At 41.2% G+C, this 11999-nt stretch overlaps 2 protein-coding genes across 2 annotated transcripts; both read right to left on the bottom strand.

Moving 5' to 3' along the window:
• Positions 1-543: 543 nt before the first annotated feature.
• Positions 544-4440, bottom strand: cdk21 (cyclin-dependent kinase 21). Its single transcript, XM_029438002.1, has 8 exons — positions 4362-4440; positions 3864-4141; positions 3631-3763; positions 2926-3093; positions 2625-2734; positions 2448-2498; positions 1760-1892; positions 544-1235 (listed from the first exon to the last, which is right to left on the bottom strand). The coding sequence occupies exons 2-8, from the start codon at positions 4091-4093 to the stop codon at positions 1158-1160; spliced, it is 903 nt and encodes a 300-aa protein (XP_029293862.1). The 5' UTR covers positions 4094-4141; positions 4362-4440; the 3' UTR covers positions 544-1157.
• A 505-nt stretch (positions 4441-4945) lies between these two features.
• On the bottom strand, positions 4946-9624 carry LOC115011618 (all-trans-retinol 13,14-reductase-like). Its single transcript, XM_029436758.1, is given in 12 exon segments — positions 4946-5335; positions 5440-5599; positions 5753-5922; positions 6160-6269; positions 6452-6590; positions 6810-6929; positions 7026-7223; positions 7313-7514; positions 8513-8754; positions 8943-9125; positions 9464-9551; positions 9553-9624. Coding segments are annotated over 12 exon segments (1833 nt in total). The 3' UTR covers positions 4946-5186.
• Positions 9625-11999: the final 2375 nt, after the last annotated feature.

The following is an 11999-nucleotide window of genomic DNA, read 5'->3' as shown; positions in this document are numbered from 1 at the left end:
CTAATCATTGTATTTACTTATTCTGTCTGTTAAAGACGAACATAAGTCATTTGTAATTCCATTTACTTACATGTCTGCCCGTCATGTTTCATCTGTCTTTTGTCTCCTGCTTCAACATTTTACATCTTACATTCAGATATTCCAAAAACCTCAGCACATACCATACAGTAAAAACTAAACTGTCTGCACAGCCGGATACCACTAGAGATGAAAAATGTTTTGTAATGTTGGAGGTATGACAGTTTAAGTAGGGAGCAAATATTTGCAACTGAGGTTCAGGACTGTGTGCAATGTGAGGACTCATTATGCAGCTGGTTGTTCCACAAGTGTTTCAGCACTGCCCCCTTCTGGTCAAACTACGCAGTTGCATCGTCCATCATCTGTACCTGCTCATGAAAACGTTAAAAAGGGTAGAGAGTACACAGCAGACCTCCCAATCTGTCTCAGAACTAAAGTGGTGTACCTGAATGTATCAGCGATGGTGTTGCATTCAAATGCAGAGACGAGTTTGGCGATGGTGTTGCATTCAAATGCAGAGACGAGTTTGAGAGACAATTATTTATAGAAATGCTTCTGAATGAACAGTGTAACTTATGTAGAAAAATATCTTGTACAATCTGTCGATACAAACATAAATACAGGTGTAATCCAGTCCAGTGATTACACCATAAATAACTCAAATAAAAGGACTTCATATACAAGTCGAGAACAAAAAAGCTTCGGTGAAATAACACAAACCTTAGAGGGGCTCATAATAGTGACGTTGTTAGTTTGCAGCAGAACACAATCCCTATTTTTTAATAGTAACACTCAACAACAACAAAGTAGGATTACGTTTTGTGGAATTACACAGCATACTTAAAATCAAATCTGTTTTTAAAGAACATACTTTTACTCAAATTATAAGCAAATAAAACTGTTTCACGGAGCAGTCCTTCAGAAACATCCCCGTGTTCTACAAGTCAGGCTAATGTTTTCATACACTCATGTTCAAAAGGTGTAAAGTGACCACAGTTTCTCATGATGCTGGTGAACCGATGTTTAACGCTATCAAAGAAAACAAACAGTTTGGAACAAAGTGTACGATGGATTATGCGGCACGAGACGAGTTAGCGTAGCCGACAGTGGAGGAAGCAGAAGGAGCTGACTGTTTCTTCTCAGTGCTTCGTGAAGACAGGATGAGCCAGGGCTTTGGCGGCGGAGATGCGACGGCTCGGTCTGAACGCCAAACATTGCTGCAGGTAAGGAGAGGTCACACCTTTACAAACGACTTGGGACAAAAGTCTCCCCGCTGCTACTGTGATCCTTTTCGTTTAGATTAATCTCAATTATTGGAATAATCATCTGCTGTATCAACTCTCAAAACGCTCACACCTACCTGTTCAGACCAGCGGCCGAGAAACACAACAACAACATGACTGCAGCGTGCAACTCTTATTTGTGAAGCTGTAACTAGCTAATGTTTGCTATTTTTAGCCATGCTAGCAACATGACTCCACGACAGAAATATCTCAGCATCTGTTGGATGGATTCATATGAAATTATGCAGACATTCGTGGTTCCCAGAGGATGATTTTCACAGACTTTAGAGAACCCCTGACTTTACTGCTGCGTTCCAAAAGGCAACGTTCAGTCAAGATTATACATATTTATATATTATATATATTACTACGCTACAGTAAAAACCTGTTCTGCAAGTGTAGCCAGGTGGGACATGTGAAGCATGGCATCATCTCAACAGAAACACACACGTGCTCACAGATAGAAGGTTGTTCTCGTCTGGGCTGAGGTTGTGCAGCAGCTTGGTGCAGGAGCCTTTAGGCCCCCAGCTGACGGAGTACCGGATGGGGCTGTCCTTGGGCCAGTCCTCCTCACTGGGCAAACCAATCACCCTGAGAAACATTCGGTACAACAAAGAACTGATTCAGGCTGCTGATAACCAGTGTGTCTGCCATTTCAAATGTCTAGCAGCTTCTGAGTAAACTGCACGACGTGTACTTCCTTATTGTGATGATGGAGCTTCCATGGCCATTGAGCAACTTTTGAATTCAGCAAGTAAAAAAGGAAAGTTTTAAATTGTAAGGTTTTGCATGTGTTTGGGAAGGAGTGAGGAGACGACTGGACAAATGACACTTGTGTAAGAGTTTGTAAACTAATGTTGTGATATAGTTTTGCTGCTGTTAAACGTGTCGCGTCAATTCATTAACAATTTTCTCCTCGTTCACTGCGGAGGCATGCAAGAAAAGCAAAGTTCTCTTCAGGGATTCGAGGTAACACAGGCTGAGTAATCGATATACAAATGATCATGTTGGGGGTGAAGTGTTCCTTCCTTTTCTATAAGTATGTGTATATATATCTATATATATAGATATATATATCTATAGATATATATCTATATATATATAGATATATATCTATAGATATATATATATGAGAAAAATACTCACTCGAAGATTTTCTGCAGCTGCTGTACCTCTGTGTATCCCTGAAACAGTGGTCTGTGGGATACAAGTGTTCAACTGTCAACTTTATCTCTTTATCTGACAACTGTGGCGAACGTTTTACATCTTAGATAACACACTCTAGTGCCACGGTTCACCTCCAGCCAGACACAGACTCCTTACCTCAAGAGGAAGAGCTCCGCAAAGATGCAGCCGGCGCTCCACATGTCCACTGAGGACATGTAAACAGAGTTCAGCAGCACCTCGGGAGCTCTGTACCAAAGCGTAACCACCTGAACAGAGAGAGGATGCAAGAAATAAGGAAGACACACAGCCAGGGGTGGGAGAGGTGACAAAAGAACATGTTTCCCCTCAGGCTTATGAACAGAGCTATATATAGGAACAGGCTTGTAAACTGGCTGCAGAGGATTACTGCAGTGTACATTTATATTGACGACTACTCTTAGTGTGTTGCCTCACTTACACCTGGAGTGAGGGCGATATTGTAGGTGTAGATGCGCGCCAGTCCAAAGTCTGCGATCTTGACTTCTCCACGGCTGCTGATCAGGATGTTTTCTGGTTTCATGTCCCGGTGCAGCACCATGTTTGTGTGGAGGAAGTCCAATCCTTGCAGCAGCTGCTGCATCACATCCTGCACCGACAGACAGCAGCATCTTCAACACTGAATGCTTTTCAGCTGTTGACTTGTGCATTCAGGAGATACTTATCAACTTGTGAAGTCAGGATGTATTATAAGACCAGTTATCAGATCAGTGATTGGTAAATACATCACATAGGGTGGACGGTAAAGGATTTCATTGCAACCGTATTGCAGCAATAAGGTGATTGATGAAACTCAGCTGAGTTTACACGTGCTGTTTAACAGTTGGCCGTGTGTTGAAGGACAACGTTATGCTGGTGAAACAGGGAATTCCAGTTTTGCAAGATGATAAGAAACACACGAACATACTACGAGCGTTGTTCCCTGAGGCGAGGCCTGCGTACTTAGTTATGCTAGATCCTACACGCACACCATGTGGCACAATGTGTGAGGATGTACAGTAGGATTTGAGATTGCATGATGGAGGTGTAAGAGTTGATAAGATAAGTGATTTGTAATTATATAGCAGATTTATCTCCAGAGCGATCGTTGGGAGTGCAGTGGGAGACCTGACTCCAATGTTCAAACCTTAATACAGTCACGACTCAGTCCAGAAGCAGGAACCTTGGAGATGTAGGTGGAAAGGTCCTGGTCGATGTATTCCAGCACCAGAGTGAGATCCAAGCTCCTCCCCACCGGGACAGCAGATGCATCCAACAGCCTGGACGTTTAATAAAACAAACAATAGAGCAATAACAGCAACAAAGAGACACTTTCAGTACGTGTTTATCACCTTCCAGCAGGTTAGCACATGAACTTACTTGACTATGTTGGGATGGTTGAAGTACTTCATTTTACGCAGCAGCGCCACCTCGCGGATCATGAACGCAGGGATCCCGACATCCGACGTGTCCCCGCGAATGTTGAATTTCTTCACCGCCAGGAGGCGCTGTTTCCCCCCCACCTCTCTGGCTTTATACACTTTGCCGTAGGAGCCTTCTCCTACTTCTGCCAGGAGATCGTAGCACAAAGGCTTCGTGCAGATGTCCATGGTCTTTCAGATTCAGGATAAACGAACCTGAACTTTCTAGATAAATGTCTATTGAAGGAGGACAACATTTAAATATGGCGTGTTTAGTTTACAACACTTGGTTTAAGTCACAGAGTAAGCTAGCTAATTTAACGAAATTGACGTTTCCAAGTTAGCTAGCAGGTGCCACAGACACCAAAGGCGCAAAGCACCTGTAATAACTCTGTTTTCATGCACGAAACAAGTGTTTAATTTCGCTCTTGATGGAACTTTATGTGGAGTTTTTTACCTTTTCTCAGATGTCTGAGCGCACTTTCCCCTCCATGCCGCCGCCTGCAGGAAAATGTCGATGCATAACTGCAGCCAGCATCCGAAAATGATAAGAAATCACACCCCTTTTATTCGCCAACTAATCAGAAACCTCACATTTTACATTGTGCAAAGCCCACTACTTGTACACGTGCTCCCTGCTGCTGTCAATGTCACTGTAAACTAATGCTGCGTTCAGGTGCAAGGCAATGTACTGAGTTCAGTGCACGTGAACACAAAAGTGGTGTTTGGAAAGAGGCTGGTTTCCAGACAATTACCGGATTAAACATCAGGCAGGGTTTAATGTCAACAACATGATGGCTGAGCTTTGTAGTTAATGGGCCCTACAAAGTCCGTTTACAAAATGTACAAATGTTTAGTTTAAATCTTTGTAATTAGCAGCAAAGTGAATCTGAGATAGGATATTTTTATTTTTTTATTTTAATACTGACAACATGTCTTACTACACCTCAGTTTCAGTCATATTCAAGTGGCAAAATATCAATTAATGCAATTAGATATTAAATGTATAAAATGGCACACCAAAGACCAAACTGCAACTAATTCAGTGTTTGTAATCTTTAATGTTAAAAAGGGAGAAACATGTTACAAACATGTTACAAACTGCAAAGCAAAACACACCTAAGGCACAGAGTTAAGAGTTAACTGGAAAGGCAGTTCAGAATAGGATTGCATATGATGTTCAACCTTTGGTTTAGCATCAACAGTTGAGGTGTTGTTAGCTTTAAAAAGCTAACAGTGTAAAAACAGTGTAACGCTCACTCAGCTGAATGTCGTCAGGCAGTTACTCCCCTTTCAATTTGGTATTCACACATTTAGTTTTCTTTGCCAAATTGATGGCATCCAGATGGAGGTTGCGGTTGAGAAGCACCGAGCCGCAGGAGAGAGCTCCAGCGAGAGCGCCGGCAAAGCCACACAAAAACACATCCTGACCTGCAACACAAAACACACCAAATGAATTTAGATGATGCTGTAAAGTCCCCGTCAGGAACTCGAGACGACCTCTGGGTGATACTGCGGCGCACAGACGGGCTGACCTGTCAGATAGAGGTTCTTCAGTGGAGTCTGAGGTCGCACTGTAGCGTTGAGTTCAGGGCTGAATCGGGCGATGCCGTGATCCGCTCCGTAGATTTCACCTTTAGGGGCTCCGATATAGTAAGTGTTTGTGATGGGGGTGCCAGCGTCAATGTACTCGATCTAAACCAAAGAAGAAAAGGGTGGTTCAGTTTGGAAAACAAAGGACATAGATGTTCCCACATTCTTTGGTGAATATATGTAGATGAGGTAGTTGTTTTACACGGTCTATGGATGGAATAATAATATTAATAATAGCAGACTCAGTAACATTACCTTGTCTCTGGTTATTTTGGGGAAGACGTCCATAACGACCTCCAGAATGGAGTCAATGAACATCTGTTTCAGCTCTTTGTAGTGAGACCCTCTGTTTGTCACTTTGCAATCCTTCCACTCCTCAAACCACTCGTATTTTGCAAAACTGACCAGACTCAAGGTGGACTTCCCTAATGTGAAGAAACATAAGAGAACATTAAATAAATAAATATAAGACTTTGTGCTTTGTACATTACCCGTGTAGTTTTACGATCATAACATTTAGATAATGATTGTTTCGTATGCGTTTCCCCAGAGTATCTATAGTGAGGTTTGATTGTTCTGTACATTATAGTTGTGTTATATAATGTTGTGACTCATAAAGCTGCTTCACTGTGAAACCTGCTGCAACACATCTGTTCCTGCACCTGGACATCTTTCTTCCCACGTCGAATCTTTAGCCGACGGAGACGCGACGAACAGGAGAGGAACATTTTTAGCAGACTCTTCCCTCTTTCCGTTCATATACTTCTCCACCCTGTAAAAGAAAAAAACAGGCAATTCTGGTGATTTCACACAAAATAGCTGCATTATATTCTGAATGTACGTTTCTAAATGAAGAGATCTTCTTTTAAAATACTGGATTGCTGTTATTTAGTGTGTTTTTAAAAAGGAGCCAGGTCTGCGTTTTGCCATAACTCAAAATGAAAGACAACATACAGTTCATCGAAATTATTCTCGGTAAAGATCCAGTAGTTGTTTGCCTTCAGGCCCAGCTCCTCCTTGGTTCCAGTCAGACCCAGGAAAATACTCAGGCCACCATCACCGTTCTTCATCATGCTCAGCTGCTCCTGGATGGCTGCATGATACGAGTGTCACATCACATAGAACAACTTCACCAACAGCTCACAGATAATAACGGTGACATGAGAACTTCATACATCTCTAGTCCCCTCCAGGTGGTCAACCTGCTGCTTACTTTCATTGTAAATTGAATATCTACTTGATGTTGTCACCTGGGAACTAAAAGGGTTAACTGATTCATTCAGAATAAAACGTTCCAGCAGTTATTCCCTACGTGGCATGAACTGGAACTCCTTGGGCAGAAGCTTCTGGTAGGTGTTGAAGATGCCGGCATCAGAGATGACCACCGGGGCGCGGATATGTATTTCCTCTTGGCCTTTCATGACACTCACACCTGAAAGCATGAAAACAAACGCGCTCAGTGAATCTGCGCTCAGCGGGAGCTGCATGCTGTGACTGTGTCTCGAAACACTGAGGAAATCACGCCCACCATAAGCTTCGTTGGCCTTATTGAACAGGATGCGGTTGACTGGGGCTCGGACTAGAACGGCACCGCCGGCCTTCTCAACGATGGGGATCATGTGGTAGGCAATTTCAGTGGCTCCGCCTTTCGGGTACCAGGCACCATTCAGGTAGTGAGTGACCAGCAGGCTGTGCATAGAAAAACTGGTATCTTTTGGCTTGTTGCCTGCAGATCAGAGAAGGAAACAACGACCATGAGCAGGATACAGAAGAAGTAAACGGATATTAGAGCAACAGGACTGCGGCTTGGCGTACCGTAGGTGCCAAAGATGTAGGTGAAGACGGCCCTGAGGTCCTTGTTCTCCGTCAGTTCGTTGACCACTTCTGTCAGGCTGCGGGGAGCCATTTCGAAGAAGAAGGACAGACGATTAGCCAGACCGGTGTAGACCAGGAACTTGGCCACGAGGACGGGGCAGACCTTCAGCACAGCGAGGAGCCAAATACCTCGTCCGACTTTCTGAAGACAGAACCCACAAGACACACAGATGATGGCTGTAATAGACCGACACTGGTTGTTCGGACATTTGTAAGATTTGAGATATTCTTACTCATCAAATATTATTTTAGTTTGAGCAAGGAAATGTAAAACTGGACACTGGCTGTGTGAGAACAGGTCCTTTCTCCAGGCGCATATCACTCCCTTATCTCCTTCATGCTAAGGGTCTCATAAATCTCTCCTTTATAGGTTAACTTCTACTTTCTCCCTCTAAGAGTGACCTGCTCATTCTGCATGTTCTCTGTACTCCAGACATGCTGTGTCAACACAAAACAGATTGAGTATATTACACATCACACATTGACTATTACATTGGTTATTACTATTATTATTATTATTATTATTATTATTATTATTATTATTATTATTATTATTATTATTATATATGCTAGGTATAAAGCACTTGCTGGATGAATATTTACTAATATTTACTCATTTACTTATGTTTGTGCTTGTTATAATAATAAATAAAGTTGAAACTAGTCAAGCTTTGTCATAATATTTGTCATAAATAGCATATGAATGCTTGAGTTATGGACAAAAATGTGTTTTGTGAGGTCACCGTGACCTTGACCTATGACCAGTCAAATCTAAAATCAGCTCAATCTGGAGTCCAAGTGGACGTTTGTGCCAAATTTGAAGAAATTCCCTCCAGGTGTTCACGAGACGAGTACGGACTCAAAAGCAAAACGCTGTTGAAACTCAATTATGCAATATCGCAGTATGATATGAGGCCTTGCCAATTACTCTGACCTTTGATTTACTGACCCTTGAGCTCTTCAAGTATATCAGTGATGACACACACTATCAGAAATCTGGATAATGAAACCTCTGTGTGTTAAAGTACAGTTTAGAAACACACAGTTCACCGATCACTGAAAGAATCTTGTATTGAATGTGTAGATTTAGTTCTGACACTTTAAACCACCTGATCACATCTGTAATGCAAAAGATTCTACCTTGACCAGCTTTAAGTACTCGTCGATGGCCTTCTCCTCTCCAGGGAAGCACTTCTTCAGCTCGTCGGGGAAGCGGGTCCTGCCGCTGTAGATGGGATACCGGCGGCGGTTTTCTGGAGGTCCCAGCACTACGTGGTCAAACGGATTGTCCAGAGGTTCCCACTGCAGCTGTCCATTAGTCATGTTGTCCAGCATGCAGCGGAACGGCTTGTGGTCCTGCAGGTCGCCGACGTAGTGGATTCCTGTGGGAGGAAGGCAGAAAACATGTGGACACAGTGGGGTGTTATGTGACCAAGTCTTGCAAGTTGGAAGTCAATTTTTTGTCTTGAAATATTCAATATTGAAATGACATATTTTCAACTTGTATGATCATCACTTTGCAAGTGTCAAGCAACAAATTAAATGAAACCGTGACTGCAATCCTTCTCACCAACATCAAACTCAAAGCCTTTCTCAGTGAACGTGTGGCAGCATCCTCCAGCGCGAGTGTGCTGTTCCAGAACCAGGACTTTCTTTCCAGCTTTGGACAGCAGCACGGCGAGCCCAAGCCCACCGATCCCACTGCCGATGATGATGGCATCCAGGTCGTCCGGTACTTTACTGGCTACAAAACCTAAAGAAAAAGGCAACAGATCATTCAAACAACAGCTTGCAGGTGCAACAACAATCACATTTTAGGATTTCAGGAGAACAGCTTTGCAAATGTGAGAATTTACTGCTTTTCTCTGTTTTAAGAATCATATTTCTGCAGCCCTAGGTTACATTTAAAATCCAAAATGTCAGGAGTTAATGCTTCAGGTTGCACAACATCACCATGATGTGGGAAATCTGTCATTAGAACAGTCCCAAACTCTGAGTTAAATATGGAAACAGATAAAACATATTACTTTTAAAATAATTAAAGACTTTCGGTTTTGGTTACTGTATAACGACCTTGGTATTTGAACTTACCCTGCTTCAGCACTTTATTTTTCTCTTTCTTGTCATGAACCATCTGTTTCAAAGGTTCACGAGTGTCCTTCCCAAAGGGATTGGGCCCCGGAGCTGAAGAAGAAATACTTTAATATATATATGACCAAAGCGACACAGACTATCCCCACAGCGACCAACATTGTCGCAGCTCGTTGAACACACTACTGTTCACTTCTTCTTCTTCTTCTTCTTCTTCTTCCTCTTCTTCCACTTCTACTTCTTCTTCGTTGGTTTTAATTGCAGGACTACACACCGACGCTGAAGGAGCATGTCGCCACCTACTGTACTGTAGTAATATTATGACTTTATTACAGTTTACTCAACACATTTCTACATTTACCTCTATTATTTCTCACTCTGACATACTTTTGAATTGTGTTGTAATCTCTACAAGTATTTAGTATTATTATTCCAGATTTCCTGCCATAATTATATATCTAAAACTGAGGTGATTTCTATTTATCATGCACCTTTTCATTATCTTTTAAAACTTCTTCAGTAAGGTGATTTCCACTTTGAACACTGGCGAATACTCTTCCTATAAGATTTGCTTTTTCCATATCTGTTATTGCTTCAATTCTTGAGCGTTCAGTTCCGCGTTACACCCGTTGAAATACCGTCTACATAACTGACAGGTGATTTCGGCCAATGAGAGCCTTCCTTTAGGACACGCCAGGCAGTTTCAACCAATCAACGTCAAGTTCAATGTGAGGGCGACGCCTCGTTTTAAAGAACAAGAAAAGAGTGTTTCATAATAGAAACCAATTAAAAATAAAAGTGCCCCTTATGAAAAATAAAATGTGTACTCATATTATATATAAACACAATATATTTTATTATTACTACTATTATTATCTGAGGCCTTATGATTCATCTTTAAAGGTTATATTAATAACATTTTAATGTAGATGAGTAACACAAAAATGACACTCACAAAGCTTTTAAAAAGGTGCAGAAAGAGAATATTGCTTTTCGTTTGTGAATTAATTATTTAAATTAAATTAAATTGCTTTTTCTATTTAATTTGTTTCTCAAAACATTTTTTTATTCTATTCCATTTCTACACAAAATGCCTGATTTTATTTAATAAAAGTCCAGAAACGTCTTTTGAAAAGTGCTGTATAGATAAAGTTGAGTATTATTTAACAGAATTAATAGTGTACTGTATATAGAAGAAAACAGCAATACTTGTTTGATGTGTAAAATATTGGTTGAAACTCATTAATCCATGCATCTGATTAGGAATCCCCCATGTTGCACACCTTTTAAACACCTCGTAATTGATCATCTGCATATCTGCATGGTCAGTTGAACCCAAAGCACAAGTTATCACTTGCATCATGCCGTAATAAAACTTTTTTTCTTGGAGAAAGATAATTCCAGGCCTTGGTCACAGTAGATTGACAGAAGTTTTAATCTTCAGCAAAACGACGGTGAGGGAAGATTTTCTGCCTTTACTGCAATTTAACAAGTGTTTCATTGATTTTCCGTGTAAACATGAACTTTGACAAAAAAAACCTCACAGCAACTTCTAGATTTTATTTTTTTGCTCAAAAAAAAAAAAAAGAAATTACCTGCATCTTCACATTCTTTTCCTGCATCATAACACCATGAGACCCATTATTCTTTTACATCGGTTTGCAAATTGGACCAACATTTTACACAAGAAACTCTTTTAAATTGGGCATTTCCCGTCATCATCATCACGACCCACTCTGCACAATGTCCTGGAAGTCCAGACTGCTTTTCACGAGACCAGTTCCAACATCCACTCTGAATCCTCAGACTTTAAAAGGTGGCATATTGGATGTCATTTTGCATGATTAGTGTAGAGCTCCACATGCTGTATTGAGGTGAAATGCTACCTGCAGTGCTCATACTTCAGATTATGTAAATTACTATTGTTTTTGTTTCACTTTCTGAGGGATATAATATCAGTGATATTATGTCATTAAATGACACAAAAACAAACACAGCTAGTGCTTTGTGCATTTAAACTTGTGTCCAGATCTTTCAGTTTTTCATGTGGGTACATTTTTGCATTTAATTATATTAATCTTTATAAGACTTTCTGTAGATTCCCGCTATCAAAGTCTTCAAAAAGAGCTCAAAATCAGCCTCAAGAACTTTTTACCTAAGCAGACTTTTCAAGAACATGTCAAAGCTTGAGAGCCCATAACGGTGGACAGCTGCAGCGCAGCTAAACCAAGAGGTGTCGTTATAAATCTGATCCCTGCTGATAAATGTGTTGAATGTCTTCAACCTCTGTGGCAGTCGAACCTCGTCCAAAACTATTCAGATTTATTTTTTCTCCCTCCCTCTGAGATGGTTTATTGTTATCAGTCTGTGTTTCAGGGCATCTTCTGTTAGTGCAGTAAGCTGGGGAGGAGCGTCATTAAGGTCAATACAGATGAGGAAAAACTCCAGAAGGCATAAACATCTTCTCCGTAATGACTGGTAGGAAATGGTTTGATGAGAAAAATCAAGAGACGCATGGGTCAAGCATGACAACAGA

The sequence above is a fragment of the Cottoperca gobio genome, chromosome 8, assembly GCF_900634415.1.
Source record: "Cottoperca gobio chromosome 8, fCotGob3.1, whole genome shotgun sequence".
Taxonomy (NCBI): domain Eukaryota; kingdom Metazoa; phylum Chordata; class Actinopteri; order Perciformes; family Bovichtidae; genus Cottoperca; species Cottoperca gobio.
The sequence above is the reverse complement of the archived record's forward strand: the minus strand, read 5'-3'. Positions and strand labels throughout refer to the sequence as shown.

Coding starts and splice junctions, on each gene's coding strand:
- cdk21 (XM_029438002.1), bottom strand. CDS start 4,093: ATGGACATCTGCACGAAGCCTTTGTGCTACGATCTCCTGGCAGAAGTA. Junction 3,764..3,863: donor AACCATCCCAACATAGTCAA/GTAAGTTCATGT, acceptor TTAAACGTCCAG/GCTGTTGGATGCATCTGCTG. Junction 1,236..1,759: donor ACGAGAACAACCTTCTATCT/GTGAGCACGTGT, acceptor CCTTACCTGCAG/CAATGTTTGGCGTTCAGACC.